Genomic DNA, 24,639 nt, shown 5'->3' on the forward strand with positions numbered 1-24,639 from the left:
GAGAGTTCCAGTGCTGGGGGAAGGGGGGATAGTTCCAGTGTTGGGGAGGGGGGAGAGTTCCAGTGTTGGGGGAGGGGGGTGTTCCAGTGTTGGGGGAGGAGGAGATTTCCAGTGTTGGGGGGGAGTTCCAGTATTGGGAGGGGAGAGTTCCAGTGTGGGGGGAGGGTGGAAGAGTTCCAGTGCTGGGGGGAGGGAAGAGTTCCAGTGTTGGGGGAGGGGAGTGTTCCAGTGTTGGGGGGAGATTCCCAGTGTTTGGGAAGGGTATAGAGTCCCAGTGTTGGGGAGGGGGAGAGTTACATTGTGGGGGAGGGGAGAGAGTTACAATGTTGGGGAGGGGCGAGAGTTCCAGTGTTGGGGAGGGGGGAGAGTTCCAGTGCTGGGGAGGGGGGAGACTTCCAGTGTTGTGGGGCTAGTTCCAGTGTTGGGTGGAGGGGAGAGTTCCAGTGTTGGGGGACTGGGGAGTGTTCCAGTGTTTGGGGGATGTGAGTGTTCCACTGTTGGGGAGGAGGGAGAGTTCCAGTGTTGGGGGAGGGGGGAGAGTTCCAGTGTTGGGGAGGGAGGAGAATTCCAGTGTTGGGGGGTGGATAGTAGCACTGTTGGGGTGAGGGGGGAGTTCCAGTGTTGGGGGGATGGGAGTGTTCCAGTGTTGGGGAGGGTGGAGAAATCCAGTGTTGGGGGGTTCCAGTTTAGGGGGGAGGAGAGTATTCCAGTGTTGGGAATGGGAGGAGAGTTCCAGTGTTGGGGGAGGGGAAGAGTTCCAGTTTTGGGGGAGAGTTCCAGTGTTGGGGGGAGTGGGGTGGTGCAGTGTTGGGGGGGAGTTCCAGTGTTGGGGGAGAGTTCCAGTGTTGGGGGGTGCTCCAGTGTGGGGGGGTGGGGAGAGTTCCAGTTTGAGGGAGGGGGAAGAGTTCCAGTGTTGGGGGGAGGGAAGAGTTCCAGTGTTGGAGAGAGGGGAGTGTTCCAGTGTTGGGGGGGAGAGTTCCAGTGTTGGTTGAGGGTAGAGAGTTCCAGTGTTGGGGATGGGGAGAGTTCCAGTGTTGCGTGGGAGGGGAGTGTTCCAGTGTTGGGGAGGGGGGAGAGTTCCAGTTTTGGGGGGGGGTAGTTCCAGTGTTGGGTGCAGGGGAGAGTTCCAGGTTTGGGGGAGGATGACTTCCAGTGTTGGGGGAGGGGGACAGTTCCAGTGTTGGGGGAGTGGGGAGAGTTCCAGTGTTCGGAGGAGGTGAGTGTCCCAGTTTTGGGGAGGAGGGAGAGTTCCAGTGTTGGGAGTGTTCCAGTGTTGGGGGGTGAGTTCCAGTGTTGGGGAAGGGGGGAAGAGTTCCAGTGTTGGGGGGAGGGGAGTGTTCCAGTGTTGGAGGGCAGATTTCCAGTGTTGTGGGAGGGTGCAGAATTCCAGTGTTGGGGGATAGGGAGAGATAATGTGTTCCAGTGTTGGGGGGAGGGGAGAATTCCATTGTTGGGGGAGGGGAGAGTTCCAGTGTTGGGGGGAGGGGAGAATTCCATTGTTGGGGGAGGGGAGAGTTCCAGTGTTGGGGGAGGTGGTAGAGTTCCAGTGTTGGGGAGGGGAGAGTTCCAGAGTTGGGGGAGGTGGTAGAGTTCCAGTGTTGGGGAGGGGAGAGTTCCAGTGTTGGGGGAGGTTGGGAGTTCCAGTGTTGGGCGAGGGGGGCGAGTTCCAGTGTTGGGTGGAAGGGAGTGTTGCTGTGTTGGGGGGGAGTTCCAGTGTTGCAGGGGGTGTTCCAGTGTTGGGGAGGGGGAGAGTGCCAGCATTGCGGGAGGGGGGAGAGTTCCAGCGTTGGAGAGGGGGAAGTCTTCCACTGCGGGGGTGAGAGTTCCAGTGTTGGGGAGGGGGCATAGTGCCAGTGTTGGGGTTTGGGGAGAGTTCCAGTGTTGGGGAGGGGGCGACTTCCAGTGTTGGGGAGGGTGAAGAGTTCCAGTGTAGGGGGGTAGTTCCAGTGTGGGTGGAGGGGAGGAAGAGTTCCAGTGTTGCGGGGAGGGAAGAGATCCAGTGTTGGGGAAGGGGGGAGAGTTACAGTGCTGGGGACGGGGTAGAGTTCCAGTGTTCTGGGGGAGGGGAGTGTTTCAGTGTTGGGGAAGGTGGAGAGTTCCAGTGTTCTGGGGGAGGGGAGTGTTCAAGTGTTGGGGAAGGGGGAGTGCTCCAGTGTTGGAGAGGGGGGAGAGTTCCAGTGTTGCGTGGAGGGGAGAGTTCCAGTTTTGAGGGAGGGGGAGAGTTCCAGTGTTGGGGGAGTGGGGAGAGTTAGTGTTGGGGACGGGGGAGAGTTCCAGTGTTCTGGGGGAGGGGAGTGTTCCAGTGTTGGGGAAGGGGGAGAGTTCCTGTCTTCTGGGGGAGGGGAGTGTTCCAGTGTTGGGGAAGGAGGAGTGCTCCAGTGTTGGGGAGGGGGGAGAGTTCCAGTGTTGGGTGGAGGGGAGAGTTCCAGTTTTGAGGGAGGGGGGAGAGTTCCAGTGCTGGGGGAGTGTGGAGAGTTCCAGTGTTTGGGGTAGGTGATTGTTCCAGTTTTGGGGAGGAGGGAGAGTTCCAGTGTTGGGGGAGCGGGGAGAGTTCAAGTGTTGGGGAGGGAGGAGAGTTCCAGTGTTGGGGGGTGGAGAGTTCCACTTTTAGGGGGCGGGGAGAGTTCCAGTGTTGGGGGAGGGGAGAGTTCCAGTGTTGGGGGAGGGGGAGTGTTCCAGTGTTGGGGAGGGTTGAGAAAGTCACTGCTGGGGGGTTCCAGTTTTGGGGGGAGGGGAGTATTTCAGTGATGGGGATGGGGGGCGAGTTCCAGTGTTGGGGGAGGTGGAGAGTTCCAGTGTTGGGGGAGGGTGGCGAGTTCCAGTGTTGGGGGGAGAGTTCCAGTGTTTGGGGGAGAGTTCCAGTGTTGGGGAGGGAGAAGTGTTTCTGAGGGGGGGGAAGAGTTCCAGTGTTGGGGAGGGAGAAGTGTTTCTGAGGGGGGGGAGTGTTCCAGTGTTGGGGAGGGGGCAGAGTGCCAGTGTTGGGGTTTGGGGAGAGTATCCAGTTTTGGGGAGGGGGGAGAGTTCAGGTGTTAGGGAGTGGGGAGAGTTCCAGTTTTGGGGGAGGGAGGAGAGTTCCAGCGTTTGGGGAGGGGAGTGTTCCAGGGTTGGGGGAGGGGGGAGAGTTCCAATGCTGGGGGAGGGGGAGAGTTCCAGTGTTGCGGGAGGGGGGAGAGTTCCAGTGTTCGGGGTAGAGAGTTCCAGTGTGGGGGGAGGGGGAAGAGTTCCAGTGTTGGGGGAAGGGTAGAGTTCCAATTTTGGGGGGGAGAGTTCCAGTGTTGGTGAAGGGGGGAGTGTTCTAGTGTTGGGGGAGGGGGAGAGTTCCAGTGTTGGGGAGGGGGGAGAGTTCCATTGCTGGGGGTGGATACTTCCACTGTTGGGGGGAAGGGAGAGTTCCAGTGTTGGGGGAAGGGGAGAGTTGCAGTGTTGGGGGGAGAGGGGTGTTCTAGTTTTGGGTAGATGGGAGAGTTCCAGTGTTGGGGGGTTCCAGTGTTGCGGGAGGGCAGTGTTCCAGGGTTCAGGGAGAGTTCCAGTGCTGGGGGAGAGGGAGAGTTCCAGTGCTGGGGGAAGGAGGGATAATTCCAGTGTTGGGGGAGGGGGGAAGAGTTCCAGTGCAGGGGGAGGGGGGAGTTCCAGTGTTGGGGGAGGGGGAGAATTCCAGTGTTGGGGAGGAGGATATTTCCAGTGTTGAGGGGGTGTTCCAGTATTGGGAGGGGAGAGTTCCAGTGTGGGGGGCAGGGAAGAGTTCCAGTGTTGGGGTAGGGGAGTGTTCCAGTGTTGGGGGGAGATTCCCAGTATTGGGGAAGGGTGGAGAGTCCCAGTGTTGGGGAGGGGGAGAGTTACAGTGTGGGGGAGCGGAGAGAGTTACAATGTTGGGGAGGGGCGAGAGTTCCAGTGTTGGGGAGGGGGGAGAGTTCCAATGTTGGGGAGGGGGGAGACTTCCAGTGTTGGGGGGCTAGTTCCAGTGTTGGGTGGGGGGGAGAGTTCCAGTGTTGCGGGAGGGGGAGAGTTCCAGTGTTGGGGGAGTGGGATGCGTTCCACTGTTTGGGGGATGTGAGTGTTCCACTGTTGGGGAGGAGGGAGAGCTCCAGTGTAGGGGAGGGGGGAGAGTTCCAGTGTTGGGGAGGGGGGGAGAGTTCCATTGTTGGGGAGGGAGGAGAGTTCCAGTGTTGAGGGGTGGATAGTTGCACTGTTGGGGGGAGGGGAGAGTTCCATTGTTGGGGAGGGGTGTGTTCCAGTGTTGGGGGAGGCGGTAATTCCAGTGTTGGGGGGATGGGAGTGATCCAGTGTTGGGGAGGGTGGAGAAATCCAGTGTTGGGGGTTCCAGTTTAGGGGGGAGGGGAGTATTCCAGTGTGGGGAATGGGAGGGGAGTTCCAGTGTTGGGGGAGGGGGAGCGTTCCAGTGTTGGGGGAAAGTTCCAGTGTTGGGGGGAGTGGGGTGGTGCAGTGTTGGTGGGGAGTTCCAGTGTTGAGGGAGAGTTCCAGTGTTGGGGGGTGCTCCAGTGTGGGGGGTGGGGAGAGTTCCAGTTTGGGGAGGGGGGAAGTGTTCCAGTGTTGGGGGGAGGGAAGAGTTCCAGTGTTGAGGGGAGTGTTCCAGTGTTGTGGGGGGGAGAGTCCCAGTGTTGGGCGAGGGTAGAGAGTTCCAGTGTTGGGGATGGGTGAGAGTTCCAGTGTTGTGTGGGATGGGAGTGTCCCAGTGTTGAAGAGGGGGGAGAGTTCCAGTTTTGCGGGGGGTAGTTCCAGTGTTGGGTGCAGGGGAGAGTTCCAGGTTTGGGGGAGGAGGAGAGTTCCAGTGTTGTGGGAGGGGGAGAGTTCCAGTGTTGCGGGAGTGGGGAGAGTTCCAATGTTGGGAGGAGGTGAGTGTTCTAGTTTTGGGGAGGAGGGAGAGTTCCAGTGTTGGGGGGAGGGGAGAGTTCCAGTGTTGGGGGAGGGGAGAGTTCCAGTGTTGGGGAAGGGGGAGAGTTCTAATGTTGGGGAGGGGTGAGAGTTCCAGTTTTAGTGGGGTAGTTCCAGTGTTGGGTGCAGGGGAGAGTTCCAGGTTTGGGGGAGGGGGAAGGTTTCCAGTGTTGGGGGGAGGGAAGATTTCCAGTGTTGGGGGCAGGTGAGTGTCCCAGTGTTGCGGGGGAGAGTTCAAGTCACAGAATCACAGAATAACAGAAACCCCACAGTGCAGATAGAGGCCATTTCGGACCATCGAGCCTGCACCGACACATATCCCACCCAATCCCCGTAACGCCTACACCAACACATATCCCACCCTATCCCCGTAACCCCACGTATTTAATCCCCCTAACACTAAGGGTCAATTTATCATAGCCAATCAACCTAACCCGCACATCTTTGGACTGTGGGAGGAAACCGGAGCACCGAGAGAAAACCCACGCAAACACGGGGAGAATGTGCAAACTCCACACAGACAGTCGCCCGAGACCGGATTCGAACCCGGGTCTCTGGCGCTGTGAGGCAACAGTGCTAACCACTATGCCACCGTGCTGCCCAAGTGTTGGGGGAGGGGGAAAGTTCCAGTGTTGGGGAGGGGGTAGAGTTCCATTGCTGGTGGGTGGATACTTCCACTGTTGGGGGGAAGGGAGAGTTCCAGTGTTGGGTGAGGGGGAGAGTTGCAGTGTTGGGGGGAAAGGAGTGTTCTAGTTTTGGGTAGATGGGAGAGTTCCAGTGTTGGGGGGTTCCAGTGTTGCGGGAGGGCAGGGTTCGGGGAGAGTTCCAGTGCTGGGGGAGAGGGAGAGTTCCAGTGCTGGGGGAAGGAGGGAATATTCCAGTGTTGGGGGAGGGGGGAGAGTTCCAGTGCTGGGGGAGGGGGGAGTTCCAGTGTTGGGGGAGGGGGAGAATTCCAGTGTTGGGGGAGGGGGATATTTCCAGTCCTGAGGGGGTGTTCCAGTATTGGGAGGGGAGAGTTCCAGTGTGGGGGGGAGGGAAGTGTTCCAGTATTGGGGGAGGGGAGTGTTCCAGTGTTGGGGGGAGCTTCCCAGTGTTGGGGAAGGGTGGAGAATCCCAGTGTTGGGGAGGGGGAGAGTTACAGTGTGGGGGAGGGGAGAGAGTTACAATGTTGGGGAGGGGCGAGAGTTACAGTGTTGGGGAGGGGGGAGAGATCCAGTGTTGGGGAGGGGGGAGACTTCCAGTGTTGGAGGGCTAGTTCCAGTGCTGGGTGCGGGGGAGAGGTCCAGTGTTGCAGGAGGGGGAGAGTTCCAGTGTTGGGGGAGTGGGATGTGTTCCACTGTTTGGGGGACGTGAGTGTTCCACTGTTGGGGAGGAGGGAGAGTTCCAGTGTAGGGGGAGGGGGGAAGAGTTCCATTGTTGGTGAGGGAGGAGAGTTCCAGTGTTGAGGGGTGGATAGTTGCACTGTTGGGGGGAGGGGAGAGTTCCATTGTTGGGGAGGGGAGTGTTCCAGTGTTGGGGGAGGCGGTAGTTCCAGTGTTGGTGGGATGGGAGTGTTCCAGTGTTGGGGAGGGTGGAGAAATCCAGTGTTGGGGGGTTCCAGTTTAGGGGGGAGGGGAGTATTCCAGTGTTGGGAATGGGAGGAGAGTTCCAGTGTTGGGGGAGGGGGAGACTTCCAGTGTTGGGGGAGAGTTCCAGTGTTGGGGGGAGTGGGGTGGTGCAGTGTTGGTGGGGAGTTCCAGTGTTGAGGGAGAGTTCCAGTGTTGGGGGGTGCTCCAGTGTGGGGGGTGGGGAGAGTTCCAGTTTGGGGAGGGGGGAAGTGTTCCAGTGTTGGGGGAGGGAAGAGTTCCAGTGTTGGGGGGAGGGGAGTGTTCCAGTGTTGGGGGGTAGAGTTCCAGTATTGGGCGAGTGTAGAGAGTTCCCGTGTTGGGGATGGGGGAGAGTGCCAGTGTTGCGTGGGATGGGAGTGTCCCAGTGTTGGGGAGGGGGGAGAGTTCCAGTTTTGGGGGGGTAGTTCCAGTGTTGGGTGCAGGGGAGAGTTCCAGGTTTGGGGGAGGAGGAGAGTTCCAGTGTTGTGGGAGGGGGAGAGTTCCAGTGTTGGGGGAGTGGGGAGAGTTCCAATGTTGGGAGGAGGTGAGTGTTCTAGTTTTGGGGAGGAGGGAGAGTTCCAGTGTTGGGGGAGGGGGAGAGTTCCAGTGTTAGGGAGGGGGGAGAGTTCCCGTGTTGGGGGGTGGATAGTTCCTCTGTTGGGGGGAGGGGAGAGTTCCAGTGTTGGGGAAGGGGGAGAGTTCCAATGTTGGGGAGGGGTGAGAGTTCCAGTTTTAGGGGGGTAGTTCCAGTGTTGGGTGCAGGGGAGAGTTCCAGGTTTGGGGGAGGGGGAGAGTTCCAGTGTGGGGAGGGGGAAGATTTCCAGTGTTGGGGGGAGGGAAGAGTTCCAGTGTTGGGGGCAGGGGAGTGTCCCAGTGTTGCGGGGGAGAGTTCAAGGCGCAGAATCACAGAATAACAGAAACCCCACAGTGCAGATGGAGGCCATTTCGGCCCATTGAGCCTGCACCGACACATATCCCACCCATTCCCCGTAACGCCTACACCAACACATATCCCACCCTATCCCTGTAACCTCACGTATTTAATCCCCCTAACACTAAGGGTCAATTTATCAAAGCCGATCAACCTAACCCGCACATCTTTGGACTGTGGGAGGAAACCGGAGCACTGAGAGAAAACCCACGCAAACACGGGGAGAATGTGCAAACTCCACACAGACAGTCGCCCGAGGCCGGATTCGAACCCGGGTCTCTGGCGCTGTGAGGCAACAGTGCTAACCACTATGCCACCGTGCTGCCCAAGTGTTGGGGAGGGGGAGAGTTCCAGTGATGGGGGGGGTTGTTCCAGTGTTGGGGATGGGAGTGTTCCAGTGTTGGGGAGGTTGGAGAAATACAGTGTTGGGGGGTTCCAGTTTTGGGGGGAGGGGAGTATTCCAGTGTTGGGGATGGGGGGAGAGTTCCAGTGTTGGGGGAGGGGGAGAGTTCCAATGTTGAGGGAGGGAGGAGAATTCCAATGTTTGGGGAGGGGGAGAGTTCCAGTGATGGGATTGGATTGTTGCATTTTTGGTGGGGTGGTCCAGTGTTGGGGGAGAGTTCCAGTGTTGTTGAGGTGTTAGAGTGCCAGCATTGCGGGAGGGGGGAGAATTCCAGTGTTGGGGAGGGTGAAGAGTTCCAGTATTGAGGAAGGTGGGTAATTCCAGTGTTGGGGGAGAGTTCCAGTGTTGTTGAGGTGTTAGAGTGCCAGCATTGCGGGAGGGGGGAGAATTCCAGTGTTGGGGAGGGTGAAGAGTTCCAGTATTGAGGAAGGTGGGTAATTCCAGTGTGGGGGGAGAGTTCAAGTTTTGGGGGACGGGGAGTTCCAGTGTTGGGGTGTGAGAGTTCCAGTGCTGGGTGGAGGGGAGTGTTCCAGTGTTGGGTGGGGGAGAGTTCCAATGTTGGGGGGAGTGGGGAGTGTTCCAGCGTTGGTGGAGGGGGTAGAGTTCCAGTCCTGAGGGGTGGAGAGTACCAGTGTTGGGGGAGTGTTCCAGTGTTGGGGGAGGGGTGAGAGTTCCAATTTTGGGGGAGGTAGGAGAGTTCCAATGTTCGGGGATGTTCCAGTGTTGGGGCGGAGAGTTCCAGTGTTGGGGGAGGGTGGAGAGTTCCAGTGTTGGGGGAGGGGGGAGTTACAGTGTTGGGGACGTGGTAGAGTTAAAGTGCTGGGGGGTAGTTACACTGTTGCAGGGAGGGGAGAGTTCCTGTTTTGGGGGAGGGGGAGAGTTCCAGTGTTTGGGGAGATGGGAGTGTTCCAGTGTTGGTGAGGGGGGATTTCCAGTGTTTGCGGGGGAGAGTTCCAGTTTTGGGGGTGAAGGGAGAATTCCAGTGTTGGGGGAGGGGGAGAGTTCCAGAGTTGGGGTAGGGGGGAGAGTTCCAGAGTTGGGGTAGGGGGGAGAGTTCCAGAGTTGGGGTAAGGGGGAGATAACCAGTTTTGGGGTGAGGGGAGTGTTCCAGTTTGGAGGAGAGAGTTCCAGTGTGGGGGAAAGAGTTCCAGTGTAGTGGGAAGGGTAGTGTTCCAGTTTTGGGGGAGATAATTCTAGTGTTGGGGAGGGGCGAGAGTTCCAGAGTTGGGGGAGGGGGCAGATTTCCAATGTTGGGGGAGGGGGGAGTGTTCCAGTGTTGGGGGAGGGGGAGAGTTCCAGTGCTGGGGAGGGGGAAAGCTCCGGTGTTGGGGGAGGGGAGTGTTCCAGTGTTGGGGGGAGAATTCCAGCATTGGGGGAGGGTGAAGAGTTCGAGTCTTGGGGAGGGAGAGAGTTCCAGTGTTGGGGGAGGGGGAGAGTTCCAGTGATGGTGAAGGGGGAGAGTTCCAGTGTTGGGGGAGGGGGGAGAATTCTAGTGTGAGGGGAGAGGGAGAGTTCCAGTGTTGGGGAGGGGGGAGTTCCAGTGTTGGGGGAGGGGGAGAGATCCAGTGTGGGGGGAGGAGTTCCAGTGTGGGGGGAAGAGTTCCAGCGTGGGGGGTAGAGTTCCAGTTTTGGGGGACGGGGAAGTTCCAGTATTGGGGGGAGTTTTCCAGTGGTGGTGGGGAGAGTTCCAGTGTTGGGGGTGTGTGGAGTTCCAGTGTGGGGAGGAGAGTTCCAGTGTTGGGGGGGAAGAGTTCCAGTTTTGGGGAGGGGGTAGAGTTCGAGTGCTGGGCGAGGGGAGAGAGCTCCAGTGTTGGGGAAGGGGGAGAATTCCAGTGTTGGGGGAGAGTTCCAGTGTTGCGGGGAGAGTTCCAGTGTTGGAGGGAGAGTTCCAGTGCTGGGGAGGGGGAGTTCCAGCGTTGGGGGAGAGTTCCAGTGTTGCGGGGGGAAGAGCTCCAGTGTTGGGAGAGGGGGTAGAGTTCCAGTCTTGAGGGGGGAGAGTTCCAGTGTTGGGGGGTGGGGGAGAGTACCAGTGTTGGGGGAGGGGTGTGAGTGCCCGTGTTGGGGGGGAGAGTTCCAGTTTTTTTTGGGAGAGGGTAGAGTTCCTATGTTGGGGGGGAGAGTTCCAGTGTTGGAGGCGTGGTGGGGAGAGTTCCAGTGTTGGGGGATGTGGGGGAGAGTTCCAGTGTTGGGGCAGGATTTCCAGTGTTAGGGGGAGAGTTCCAGTGTTGGGGAGGGGGAGAGTTCCAGTGTTGGGTGAGGGGGCAGATCTCCAGTGTTGGGGAGGGGGGAGAATTCCAGTGTTGGGTGAGAGTTCCAGTGTTGGGGGGAGAGTTCCAGTGCTGGGGGAGTGGGAGTTCCAGTGTTGGGGGAGAGTTCCAGTGCTGTGGAGGTGTAGTTCCAGTGTTGGGGGAAGAGTTCCAGTGTTGGGGGAGGGGGTAGAGTTCCAGTGTTGAGGGGGGAGAGTACCAGTGTTGGGGGAGGAGGGGGAGTGCCAGTGTTAGGGGGGAGAGTTCCAGTGTTAGGGGTGTGTGGAGTTCCAGTGTGGGGGGGGAGAGTTCCAGTGTTGGGGGGGAAGAGTTCCAGTTTTGGAGAGGAGGGAGAGTACCAGTGTTGGGCGAGGGGGGAGAGCTCCAGTGTTGGGGAGGGGGGAGAATTCCAGTGTTGGGTGAGAGTTCCAGTGTTGCGGGGAGTGTTCCAGTGTTGGGGGGAGAGTTCCAGTGTTGGAGGGAGAGTTCCAGTGCTGGGGAGGGGGAGTTCCAGTGTTGGGGGAGAGTTCCATTGTTGCGGGGGGAAGAGTTCCAGTGTGGGGGGAGGGGGTAGAGTTCCAGTGTTGAGGGGGAGAGTTCCAGTTTTGGGGGGTGGCGGAGAGTACCAGTGTTGTGGGAGGGGTGTGAGTGCCAGTGTTGGGGAGAGAGTCCAGTTTTGGGGGAGGGGGTAAAGTTCCTATTTTGGGGGGGGGGAGTCCCAGTGTTGGGGGGGAGGTGGGGAGAGTTCCAGTGTTGGGTGAGTGGTGAGAGCACCAGTGTTGGGGAGGGGGGAGAATTCCAGTGTTGGGGACAGTGTTCCAGTATTGGGGGGAGAGTTCCAGTGCTGGGGGAGTGGGAGTTCCAGTGTTGCGGGGCGAGTTCCAGTGTTGGGGGGAAGAGTTCCAGTGTTGGGGGAGGGGGTAGAGTTCCAGTGTTGAGGGGGGAGAGTTCCAGTGTTGGGGGTTGGGGGAGAGTACCAGTGTTGGGGGAGGAGGGGGAGTGCCAGTGTTGGGGGGGAGTGTTCCAGTGTTGGGGAAGTGGGGGAGATTTCCAGTGTTGCGGCAGGAGTTCCAGTGTTGGGGGGAGAGTTCCAGTGTTGGGGAGGGGCAGATTTCCAGTGTTGGGTGAGGGGGGAGAACTCCAGTGTTGGGGAGGGAGGATAATTCCAGTGTTGGGGGAGAGTTCCAGTGTTGGGGGGAGAGTTCCAGTGCTGGGGGAGTGGGAGTTCCAGTGTTGGGGGGAGAGTCCAGTGCTGGGGAGGGGGAGTTCCAGTGTTGGGGCGGAAAGTTCCAGTGTTGGAGGAGGGGGTAGATTTCCAGTGTTGAGGGGGGAGAGTTCCAGTGTTGGGGGGTGGGGGAGAATACCAGTGTTCGGGGAGGAGGCTGAGTGCCATTGTTGGGGGGGGGGGGAGTACCAGAGTTGGGGGAGGGGGTAGAGTTCCAGTGTTGAGGGGGGAGATTTCCAGTGTTGGGGGGTGGGGGAGTGTAACAGTGTTGGGGGAGAGTGACAGTGTTGGGGGGGAGAGTTCCAGTGTTGGGGGGGCAGGGTGGGGAGAGTTCCAGTGTTGGGGGAGGTGGGGGAGAGTTCCAGTGTTGGGGGGGTGTGGGGAGAGTTCCAGTGTTGGGGGTGGGGTGGGGGAGAGTTCCACTTTTGGGGGGGTTGGGTAGAGTTCCAGTGTTGGGGAGGGGTAGAGTTCCAGTGTTGGGGAGGGTGGAGAGTTCCAGTGTTGGGGGAGGGGGAGAGTTCCAGTGTTGGGGGAGGGGGAGAGTTCCAGTGTTGGGGGAGGGGGGAAAGTTCCAGTGTTGGGGGAGCGAGAGTTCCAGTGTTGGGGGAGAGTTCCAGTGTTTGGGGGTGGTGGAGAGTTGCAGTGTTGGGAGGGGTGGGGGAGTGTTCCAGTGTTCACAGAATCACAGAAACCCCACAGTGCAGATAGAGGCCGTTTCGGCCCATCGAGCCTGCACCTACACATATCCCACCCGATCCCCGTAACCCCTACACCAACACATATCCCACCCTATCCCCGTAACCCCACATATTTTAATCTCCCTAACACTAATGGTCAATTTATCATGGCCAATCAACCTAACCTGCACATCTTTGGACTGTGGGAGGAAACCGGAGCACCCGGAGAAAACCCACGCAAACACGGGGAGAATGTGCAAACTCCACACAGAAAGTCACCCGAGGCCGGATTCGAACCCGGGTCCCTGGCACTGTGAGGCAACAGTGCTAACCACTATGCCACCGTGCTGTTGGGGGTGGTGGTGAGAAGAGTTCCAGTGTTGGGAGTCGGGGGAGAGTTCCAGTGTTGGGGGAGTGTGGAGAGTTCCAGTGTTGGGGGAGGGGGGAGAGTTCCAGTGTTGGGGGAGGGGGGAGATTTCCAGTGTTGGGGGAGGGGGGTGAATGCCAGCATTAACTGGGGACAGCAGGAGTGCCAGTTTGAATTGAGCGAGGGTCAGGAACGTTAGGTTGAAGGAAGGGGGAGAGGTGAAATATGTGAGCATGAACTGGGAGGGATGGAGATGGGGAGAGAGGGCTTGATTTTTCTCGTTCTGCCCCTACAGGTTGAGGGGCAGGACTTCTGCCCGTCCCCATCCACACCATGACCCCGCCATTTTTCCAGGTCAGGGCTCAATGTATATTCAGGGCGGTATCCCTGTGAGGCAAATAAGACCCCCAGGAATAGTCAGGCAGGAAGAGGCCATTGAATAGAGCAAGAGAGCCCCAATGAAGCAGTCAGCTCAAGGATTTGTTGGTCAATCCTGAGACCAAGGCCTCTCAAATAGGTGTACTGGGCTGAATTGGAGGGAGAGGAAACCACCATCAGTCCCAATTGCTCCATTCTTGCAGTTTGAAGCCTTTCTTTCACTACCCCAGGGACTACAGCCAGGCTTCTCCTGGTGGTCCCAGGGGGCAGCTTTTAGATGTACAAAGGGAACCAATGGGCCAGGAATCCGGCCCCACCATCCTACTAGCATCTGTGTGTGGCGGGCAAGGAAGGGGCAGCCATTGCAGCATGAGCGGGAGAGGATTCTCAGTGTTGGGGCAGAGAGGCAGTGGTAGGCCCTGCCACACGATTTCCCCTGCTGTTTCTGCCCCATCCTTCCTAATTTGGGGTGGGATAGCGGAGGAAAATCCAGGCCACTGTCTCTCTGAACTGGATCTGGAGCAGTTTGAGTGCCTTTGTGAACTGGGGTGGCGTTTAGAGTGGGGGCAGTGACTACATAGAATTACATAGTATTTACAGCACAGAAACAGGCCAATCGGCCCAACAGGTCTGTGCCGGTGTTTATGCTCCAGACGAGCCTCCTCCCACCCCTCTTCATCTCACCCTATCAGCGTAACCTTCTATTCCTTTCTCCCTCATGTGTTTATCGAGCTTCCACTTAAATGCATCTGTGCTATTCGCCTCAACCACTCGGTAGCGAGTTCCACATTCTCATCACTCTCTGGGTAAAAAAGTTCTTCTGAATTCCCGATTGGAATTATTAGTGACTATCTTATATTGATGGCCCCTAGCTTAGAACTCCCCCACAAGTGGAAAAATGTTCTCTACCTCTACCCTATTAAAACCTTTCATAATTTTAAACATAGAAACATAGAAGATAGGAGCAGGAGTAGGCCATTCGGCCCTTCGAGCCTGCTCCGCCATTCAATGAGATCATGGCTGATCATCCAAATTCAGTACCTTGTCCCTGCCTTCTCCCCATATCCCTTGATCCCTTTAGCCTCAAGAAATATATCCAACTCTTTCTTGAATATATTTAATGAACTGGCCTCCACCGCCCTCTGTGGCAGAGAATTCCACAGGTTCACCACTCTCTGGGTGAAGGAGTTCCTCCTCATTTCAGTCCTAAATGGCTTACCCCTTATCCTTAGACTATGACCCCTGGTTCTGGACTCCCCGGCCATCGGAAACATCCTTCCTGCATCTAGTCTGTCCAGACCTGACAGAATTTTATAGGTTTCGATGAGATCACCTCTCAATCTTCTAAACTCCAGTGAGTATAAGCACAATCAACACAATCTCTCCTCATATGTCATTCCTGCCATCCCAGGTATCAGCCTGGTGAATCTTCGCTGCACTCCCTCCATGGCAAGAATGTCCTTTCTCAGGTAAGGTGACCAAAACTGCACACAATACTCAAAGTGCGGTCTCACCAAGGCCCTGTATAATTGCAGCAAGACATCCTTGTTCCTGTACTCGAACCCTCTTGCTACGAAGGCCAACATACCATTTCCCTTCTTAACCGCCTGCTGCACCTGCATGCTTACCTTCAGCGACTGGTGCACAATAACACCCAGGTCTCTTTGTACTTCCCCTTCTCCCAATCTATTGCCATTCAAATAATAATCTGCCTTCCTGTTTTTGCCACCAAAGTGGATAACCTCACATTTATCCACATTATAGTGCATTTGCCATGTTTCTGCCCAATCACCCAACCTGTCCAAATCGTACTGGAGTTTCACGACATCCTCCTCACAGCTTACCCTCCCACCCAGCTTTGTGTTGTCTGCAAATTTGGAGATATTACATCCAATTCCCTCGTCCAGATCATTAATATATATTGTGAACAGCTGGGGTCCTAGGACCGATCCTTGCGGTACCCCAATAGTCACTGCCTGCCACTCGGAAAATGACCCGTTTATTCCAACTCTTTGCTTTCTGTCCGCCAACCAGTTCTCTATCCAAGTCAATACCTTGCCCCCAATCCCATGTGCCTTAATTTTGCACGCTAATCTCTTATGTGGGACCTTATCAAAAGCCTTCTGAAAGTTCAAGTACACCACATCCACTGGTTCTCCCTTATCTATTTTACCAGTTACATCTTCAAAAAATTCCAGTAGATTAGTCAAGCATGATTTACCTTTTGTAAATCCATGTTGCCTTTGTCCGATCCTGTCACTGCTTTCCAAGTGCTCTGCTATTACATCTTTTATAATGGACTCCAGCATTTTCCCCACTACCGATGTCAGGCTTACCGGTCTATAATTCCCCGCTTTTTCTCTACCACCTTTTTTGAATAGTGGGGTAACATTAGCTACCCTCCAATCCATGGGTACCGTTCCAGAGTCTATCGAGTTCTGGAAGATGACCAGCAATGCATCTACTATCTCTAGGGCCACTTCCTTAAGTACCCTGGGATGTAGACCATCAGGCCCTGGGGATTTATCGGCCTTCTGTCCCATCAATTTTCCTAACACCATTTCCCTACAAATTCTGATTTCTTTCAGTTCCTCCCTTTCATCAGACCCTATGATCCCCGGCATCTCTGGGAGGTTATTTGTGTCCTCCTTTGTGAAGACAGAACCAAAGTATGTATTTAGTTGGTCTGCCATTTCCTTGTTTCCCATTATAAATTCCCCTGATTCTGACTGTAAGGGACCTACGCTTGACTTCACCAATCTTTTTCTCTTCACATATCTATAAAAGCTTTTACAGTCAGTTTTTATGTTCCCTGCTAGCTTACTCTCATATTCTATTTTCCCTTTCTTAATTAATCCCTTTGTCCTCCTTTGTTGACTCCTAAACTGCTCCCAATCCTCAGGATTATTGCTTTTTCTAGCCAATTTATATGTCCTCTCCTTGGATCTTATGCTATCCCTAATTTCCCTTGTTAGCCACAGTTGAGTCACCTTTTTTGTTTTATTTTTATGCCAAACCGGGATGAACAAATTCTGTAGCTCATCCATTCGGTCTTTGAATGTTTGCCATTGCCTATCCACTGTCAACCCTTTGAGTGCCGTTCCCCAAGCAATCCTACCCAACTCGCTCCTCAGACCATCGTAGTTTCCTTTATTTTAATTGAGGACCCTTGTCTCTGAGTCAACTACTTCATTCTCCATCTTAATGAAGAATTCGATCATATTATGATCGCTCCGACCCAAGGGGCCTCGTACAACAAGATTGCTAATTAATCCTTTCTCGTTACATAATACCCAGTCTAAGATGGCCTGATCTCTGGTTGGTTCCTCGACATATTGGTCCAGGAAACCATCCCGTAAACACTCCAGGAATTCCTCCTCCACAGTATTGTTACTAATTTGGTTGGCCCAATCTATATGTAGATTAAAGTCACCCATGATGACTGCTGTGCCCTTATTGCACGCTTCTTTAATTTCCCTTTTAATGCCATCCCCAACCTCCGCCTTACTGTTTGGAGGTCTATATACCACTCCCACTAATGTTTTTTTCCCCTTAGCATTTCTCAATTCTACCCATACAGATTCCACGTCATCAGAGCTAATATCCTTCATTACAATTGTATTAATCCCTTCTTTAACCAGTAATGCTACCCCACCTCCCTTTCCTTTTTGCCTATCTTTCCTGAATATTGAATACCCCTGGATGTTGAGTTCCCAGTCTTGGCCATCCTTGAGCCACGTTTCCGTAATCCCAACCAAATCATATCCGTTTACCTCTATTTGCACAGCCAATTCATCCACCTTATTACAAATGCTCCTCGCATTAAGACACAAAGCCTTCAGGCTTGTTTGTTTAACACTCTTAAACCTATTAGAATTATTATTTACTGTGGCCACGTTTGATTTAAACCGTTGATTTCTCTGACTGCCACTTTTGTTTTTCTCCTTCCTATCTTTTGCTTTTATCCCTGTTTCCCTTTCCTCTGTCTTCCCTGCTCAGGTTCCCAGCCCCCTGCCATTTTAAAGACGTCTATCAGGTCACCCCTCAGTCTTCTCTTTTCTGTTTAACCTCTCAGTTCTGGTATCATCCTTGTAAATCCTTTTTGCACCATGTCCAGTGCGCCTCTATCATCATTCTTATAATATGGTGACCTAAACTGTTCACAGTGCTCCAAGGTTCTAGACAATTTTAACATAACTTCTCTGCTTTTCAATTCTATCCCTCTCCAAATGAACCCCAGTGCTTTGTTTGCTTTTTTATGGCTTCATTAACCCACGTCACTCCTTTTAGTGATTTGTGAATCTGTACCCCCAGATCCCTTTGTCCCTATACCCCATTTAAACACTTAGGAGGAAAATTGGGTGGCGTCCCTTTTAGGGCACTAACGTCATCCGGGTGCTAATTTTAGTGCCCCGAGAAAGTTAGCACCCCTCCACCAGAAATTCAGTAGTAGCGCCCCAAGCAGGAGGTGGGGCTACTGGAAACGCTCCCCCCTCCTTCTTGGGACACCACAACTGAATATTGTGGTGCAACGTGCAACAGCGCCACGCGTGGCGGCACATAGCATTGCATCATTGCAGGTCCCCTCCCGTGACTATTGGGGAGTGGCCTAGTGCTGCGCGCACCGGGGCCCTGCTGGACCACCGGGGAGCGGGGTGCCGTGAAAACGGCACTCAAGAGGAACGCCGGGCTGAGCAATCGCGGCTGGCACCCCGAGAGAAAAAAAGGGGAAGGGGGCAAGTGCTGGCAGTCGGCCCAAAAAGAATGGCTGCCTGACACCTGCCCCTTTAACTACCGCCACCGCCGCTGCAAAAACGCCCCCTGACCCTGTCAGACATATCATCCAGCGATAGGCAAGGGAAGTTTGTGGCCGGGGCGCAAGCGGGGTGCTGCGCACGGCGATGATGGAACAGCGCCGCGGGGTGCTACTGGCTACCGCCGCCGCTTTCCTCCCGCTGAATTTTGCAGGAGGCATTAGCGGTGCCGCACGCTGACACTAGGGGATTTGAGCCCCCCGAGGGCATTAACGAGAGGTGCAAATCAACACCATTTTCCCCCTTATTTTCCAAGGAGTATGTGGCCTTCGTATTCTTCCTACCAAAATGTACTACCTCACACTTAACTATTGATATTAATTTGCCAATTACACGCCCATTCTGCAAGTTTATTAATGTCTTCCTGTATTTTGTTGCAGTCCTCCTCTGTATTAACTACACCCTCAATTTGGCGTCATCCGCACATTTTGAAATTGTAATTCCGATTTTTGAGTCTAAATCGTTTATGCAAGTGGTCCCAGCACCGATCTTTGTGGAACACCACTTCCCACCACTTGCCAATCTGAGGAACTACCCTTAATCCCTACTCTCTGTCTTCTGGCTTGTTATCCATTCTGTTACTTGTCCCCTGACTCTACATGTTCTGACCTTAGCCATGACTCTACTATGCGGTACTTTATTGAAGGCAATAATAATGTTGCAGATTATCATTGAAGAAACTAAACAAGGCTGCAAGCAATGCAACTAGCTTCCTTTAAACTGCAGCCAGTGCTTAGTACAAACTGTAACCACACACCACTTAGAGGGAATTAGGCCAGTTTAAGTACACAAAAGGTAATTGGACATCAACCAGGTGTTATTTACTTACAATGGTCTTGCATTCAATGCTCCTTAACGAGGTGCAAACTGGTGAGTGAACACAAATACAAAAGCAAAATACTGCGGAGGCTGGATCTCTGAAGTAAAAACAGAAAATGCTGGAAATACTCAGCATTTGTGGAGAAACAGAATTGACGGGAGGAATTTTAACCTGGGCGAGTGTGGGTTTGGGTAAAATCCAGGAAAACTGCGAGCGCATCGGGAAGCCGGCTCCAAGACGCTGACTTCCGCATATAACTCCAACACATTGTTAGGCTGCGTGTATGCAACCCCCTCAGGAGAGGTGGGCTGTCAATTTTAATACGTTAATTGTTCAATTACAGTGATATTGACATGGGCTTTGAACTTTAACTTTGGGTTCCTAGAACTCGCCAGTGAAATCAAGGTGAGAATACAGCAGCAATTGAGGGGGCTGAAGACATGACAGGGAAATATGCCAATAAGTATTGAGTACTCACAGCTGCTTTCTTACCTGCTTGTGTGAAAGGGTTTGTTCACAGTACTTATGCTGAGAAATTCTTTACATACTTTGGTAATTACTTTACACACTTTGGAAGTTTGGCAGTCTGATCTGCACTTTGGAGCTCTGATCTATCAGATCAGCATGGGTGTCGCACACGCTGTGTTACTTTGGACCTCAGATGAGGACCAAGATGACCACCAGCAGCACCAGCAGCAGCAGGACTTGCACCAGCAGCAGCCTGCTCTTCACAGACCTGTAGCTCCACAGGAGAGAGGAGATGAGCAGAGAGGTGCAGCTCGCTGGAGGCTATACCTGGCATACAGGGTCTACGGACAGAGGATAAGCTTCCTTGACATGTTGGAACACTGGTGTCTCAGGAGGCTCAGGGTGTCGCGTCTGGTGGTTTGCAGCCCGCTGGAACAAAACCTGCTTCCCCTGGAGCTGGTGGCCAGGCTTTACCAGTGGCTGTCAAAGTCACCACTGCCCTCAACTTCTTTGCCTTTGGATCCTTCCAGGGCTCTGCTGGAGACATTTGCAGGATCTCGCAGTCGGCGGCACACTATACGTAAGGCAGGTGACTGATGGCTTCTTTGCCAGGCTCGGTAATTATGTGAACTTTGCCTGCAATGATGCCAGTCAGAATGAGCAGGCGCTCGGGTTTGCGGTTCTGGCTGGCTTCCCACAAGTGCGGGGCGTCATCGACAACACACATGTGGCAATTAAGGCACCCATAGATCACCCAGGGGTGTTCGTCAACCGCAAGGGCTTCCACTCTATCAATGTGCAGCTGGTGTATAACCACGAAAAGATCTTTATGCAGGTATGCGCAAGATTCCCGGGCAGCTGCCATGATGCTTTTGTCCTGCGGCAGTCCACCCTCCCTGACGTCTTTGCACCTCGAAGCAGAGTTACCGGCTGGCTGCTCGGAGACATGGGATATGCACTTGAAAACGTGGCTGATGACACTTCTCAGAAACCCGAGGAATGAGACCCAGGAGGAATGAACGCCATATGACCACCAGATGTGTCATCGAACAAGCCATCAGCATGCTGAAGATGCACTTCAGGTGCCTGGACAGAGCTGGAGGCGCCCTTCAGTACGCACCAGCCAGGGTCTCCAGAATGGTCGTGGTGTGCTGTGCCCTGCACACCGTTGCGCAGCAGCGGGGCTTGAACCTGCAGGAGGAACAAGGCGTAGAGCTCAGAGCCTCTTCAGATGATTCTGAGGAGGAGGGGAGGAGGAGGCAGAAGGTGATGTAGCCAATTCACCACCAGAGGCCCACATTGCTGCCTGGGATGCCTTCATTGTTGTGAAGTTCACTTAGGTTCCACCAGTGCACCCATCTAAAAACTACATGCGGAAACTATTTTTGCACCGAATCCCTACTTCCATGTCCCCGTTCACCATCATCCTCTCATGGCCCAGCCACACTTCCCTGCTAGCAATGAGCTGGAGAGCACTTTGCTGCAGATCAGTGGGATGATGAACAGCCAAGGAATCCTATTTAAAGTGGCATTCATAGTGTGCAAGCCATTGGTGAAGGCCTGTGTGCATGCATATGATTGCCGCCTTTGATGCTTCATGTAGTTGGCCACTCTTTCCGTGGATGAAGGCATCATCGCAAAGGCCTGCGACAACATGCCATTCATGCTTGAGATGGACTCCTCCAATCTCTCTGCAAGCATGCAGTGCGGCTGGAGCGCCTGCCAGTACATTGCACATTCTCTGCTGCTGCTGCTCCAGAAGTATCCTATTCATCAATGGCCCCGAGGTTCAGCATCTGCATCCAGTTGAGCAGAGCTTGAGGCGTCCTGTGCCCTCTGATGCTGACTCTCTACTGCTGTCCCTGTCTCCACCATCTGCTCTTGCTCAAGTGAGTCACCAGGTGAAAACCCACCGAAGTGTGAGTATCTGAGCTGGTGCATGGTCTACATGAGTCCTGTGAAGGTGCACCCTCAGGGAGTGACCTCCTCTGAGGAGTCAGCGGCGGTGACCTCGACCAACACCTGTGGGGCATGTGACAGCCCCGTGGGAGATAAAAGACATAAATGAGTACTGTCAGGGTAAGAATGTTTGAACTGATCATTATGCACATGATCATATTTCACTCACTGCTGACATCAAGTCAACATGACAATGTGTTGTATGCCATGTGGCTATCTGATGTTTAACTCTGTCACCAGGTAGCTGAGAGGCCCCCATCTCCCCATCTCCGACAGCCAGGCACGCCAAGACTCCACTGATGTCCAGTGACTCCTCTGCAGCTGTCAGTTGTGAGATTGCTGGAGGGCCATGTCCGGTTCTCTGCCTCTCCCTCGTGTTCTGTGCTCTCGTCTCTTGCAAGGATGGAAAGAAAAGACCTATGAGTGAGAGTAATGGCATGTGTTGAACGGATGGATGGAGAGCATTTGTTGAGGGTGAAATGATGGAGAGGCATGACATTGCATTAAGCTGAGGGTGCATGTCAGTGATGGATGGTCAGATGGGGATGTGAGGAAGTGCAGAGACAGAGAGGGATGGGTGCACCTGCAAGGTAAGTTGGTGTGAGGAGTGATGTGCTGGAGTAGGCATGAGAAGGCAGAGTGAGGGGGTTGGGGTGACAGGCACATCAGGATGTAGGTGAATGCGCCACTGCTCTCACCTTTCCTGCCTTGATTAGGTTATTGAACCGCTTCCTGCATTGTATCCAGGAGCGAGACACCAATACTCCTGCTGCTGACCTCTTGTGCCACCTCCAACCACGCCTTCTTCCTCCCATTGCTAGGGAACAGTATATCCCTCTGGGTCCTCACAGCCCCCAGCAGTACATCCAGGGAAGCGTCAGTGAAGCGGGGCACAGCCTTCCACGGCAAGACTTTTATCCTCCCTCCTTCCCAACTCCAACTGCTTCAACTTGTATATTTGGAGTGTCCCTTTAAATAGTGGAGTAGAAATCACTTCATGCAGGTCGTCATCACGCCCGCTGATGCTAATTGGTCGGGAAACCCGGAAATGATATGGTAATGCAATGGCTGGGTTAAAAAGCCACTGACAGGTGCACTGCACTGCCTGCTATCGGACCGCCCCACTCCCAGCACATTGCGAACTTAAAATCCAGTCCAGCGTCTCAGGCAATGACCTTTCATCAGAATTCTGATGAAAGGTCATTGAGCTGAAACGTTAACTCTGTTTCTCTCTCCACAGATGCTGCCTGACCTGCTGAATATTTCCAGCGTTTTCTGTTTTTATTGGTGAGTAAACACAGCTGTTTCTGCTTGAAATAAACAAAGCTATAGCTTTCTGTTAATACGCTTTAACCAGCAATGAGTGTCATAAAGTTATACAGCACAGAACTAGCTGCGCCCCTAGCCAAGCTGTTCCAGTACAGCTACAACACAGGCATCTACCCGGCAATGTGGAAAATTGTCCAAGTATGTCCTCTCTACAAAAAGCAGGACAAATCCGACCCGGCCAATTACCGTCCCATCAGTCTACTCTCAATCATCAGCAAAGTGATGGAAGGTGTCATCGACAGTGCTATCAAGCGGCACTTACTCAGCAATAACCTGCTAACTGACGCCCAGTTTGGGTTCCGCCAGGGCCACTCAGCTCCTGACCTCATTACAGCCTTGGTCCAAACATGGACAAAAGAGCTGAACTCAAGAGGTGAGATGAGAGTGATTGCCCTTGACATCAAGGCAGCATTTGATCGAGTGTGACATCAAGGAGCCCTAGCAAAACTGAAGTCAATGGGAATCAAGGGGAAAACTCTCCATTGGTTGGAATCATACCTAGCACAAAGGAAGTTGGCTGTGGTTGTTGGAGGTCATTCATCTCAATCACATGACATCACTGCAGGAGTTCCTCAGGGCAGTGTCCTAGGCCCAACCATCTTCAGCTGTTTCATCAATGACCTTCCCTCCATCATAAGGTCAGAAGTGGGGATGTTCGCTGATGATTGCACACTGTTCAGCACCATTCGAGACTCGTCAGATACTGACGCAGTCCGTGTCCATATGCAGCAAGACCTGGACAACATTCAGACTTGGGGTGGCAAGTAACATTCGCACCACACAAGTGCCAGGCAATGACCATCTCCAACAAGCGAGACTCTAACCATCTCCCCTTGACATTCAATGGCATTACCATTGCTGAATCCCCCACTATCAACATCCTGGGGGTTACCATTGATCAGAAACTGAACTGGACCAGCCATATAAATACTGTGGCTACAAGAGCAGGCCAGAGGCTGGGAATTCTGCAGCGAGTGTCTCATCTCCTGACTTCCCAAAGCCTTTCCACCATCTACAAGGCATAAGTCAGGAGTGTGATGGAATACTCTCCACTTGCCTGGATGAGTGCAGCTCCATCAACACTCAAGAAGCTCGACACCATTCAGGATAAAGCAGCCCACTTGATTGGCACTCCACCCACCACCTTCAACATTCACTCCCTCCACCATCGGCGCACTGTGGCTGCAGTGTGTACCATCTACAAGATGCACTGCAGCAACTCACCAAAGCTCCTTCAACAGCACCTTCCAAACCCGCAACCTCTACCACTTAGAAGGACAAGGGCAGCAGACGCATGGGAACATCACCACCTACAAGTTCCCCTCCAAGCCACACACCATCCTGACTTGGACCTGTATCGCCATTCCTTTACTGTCGCTGGGCCAAAATTCTGGAACTCCCTTCCTAACAGCATTGTGGGTGTACCTACACCATATGGACTGCAGCGGTTCAAGAAGGCGGCTCACCACCATCTTCTCAAGGGCAATTAGGGATGGGCACTAAATGCAGGCCTAGCCAGCGATGCCCACATCCCATCAATGAATTTTTAAAAAGAGGCCCTTCGGCCCATTGCGTCCACGCCGGCCATCAAGCCCTGTCTAATCTAATCCCATTTTCCAGCATTTGGTCCATAGCCTTGTATGCTATGGCATTTCAAGTGCTCATCCAAATGCTTCTTGAATGTTGTGAGGGTTCCTGCCTCTACCACTCTTTTAGGCAGTGAGTTCCAGATTCCAACTACCCTCTGGGTGAAAAAGTTCTTCCTCAAATCCCCTCTAAATCTCCTGCCCCTTACCTTGAATCTATGCCCCCTTGTTATTGACCCCTCCACTAAGGGAAAAAGTTCCTTTCTATCTACCCTCATAATTTTGTCCACCTCAATCAGGTCCCCCCTCAGCCTTCTCTGCGCCAAGGAAAACAACCCCAGCCTGTCCAGTCTTTCTTCATAGCTGAAGCGCTCCAGCCCAGGTAACATCCTGGTGAATCTCCTCTGCACCCTCTCCAAAGCAATCACATCCTTCCTATAGTGTGGCGACCAGAACTGCACACAGTATTCCAGCTGTGGCCTAACCAGCATTTTGTACAGCTCCATCATAACCTCCCTGCTCTTATATTCTATGCCTCGGCTAATGAAGGCAAGTATCCCATATACCTTTTTAACCACCTTATCCACCTGTTCTGCTGCCTTCAGGGATCTATGTACATGCACACCAAGGTCCCTCTGATCCTCTGTCTTTCCTAGGGTCTTACCATTCATTGTGTATTCCCTTGCCTTGTTAGTCCCTCCAAAATGCATCACCTCACACTTTTCAGGGTTAAATTCCATTTGCCACTGTTCCGCCCATCTGACCAACCCATCTATATCATCCTGCAGACTGAGGCTACCCTCCTCGCTATTTACCACCCCACCAATTTTCGTGTCATCTGCGAACTTACTGATCATACCTTTTACATTCACATCCAAATCATTAATGTAGACCACAAACAGCAAGGGACCCAGCACCGATCCCTGCGGTACCCCACTGGAGACAGGCTTCCAGTCA

General features: G+C 53.8%; 1 protein-coding gene across 5 annotated transcripts in view; it reads left to right on the forward strand.

The window, feature by feature from the left end:
- Positions 1-24,639, forward strand: part of LOC147108451 (calcium and integrin-binding family member 3-like) — a 690,292-nt gene that overhangs the window by 173,179 nt on the left and 492,474 nt on the right. For 4 of the 5 annotated variants that reach the window (XM_086005096.1, XM_086005098.1, XM_086005094.1 and 1 more), the window contains exon 2: positions 22,008-22,054. The exons of the other annotated variant lie outside the window; for it this stretch is intronic. In XM_086005096.1, coding sequence (XP_085861222.1) covers positions 22,008-22,054 — 47 coding nt within the window. The remainder of the gene's footprint in view (positions 1-22,007; positions 22,055-24,639) is intronic. 5 annotated transcript variants of the gene reach the window in all.

This window comes from Somniosus microcephalus, chromosome 13 (genome assembly GCF_052327205.1).
Source record: "Somniosus microcephalus isolate GS21.2 chromosome 13, FLI_Smic_1.0, whole genome shotgun sequence".
Classification (NCBI taxonomy): Eukaryota; Metazoa; Chordata; class Chondrichthyes; order Squaliformes; family Somniosidae; genus Somniosus; species Somniosus microcephalus.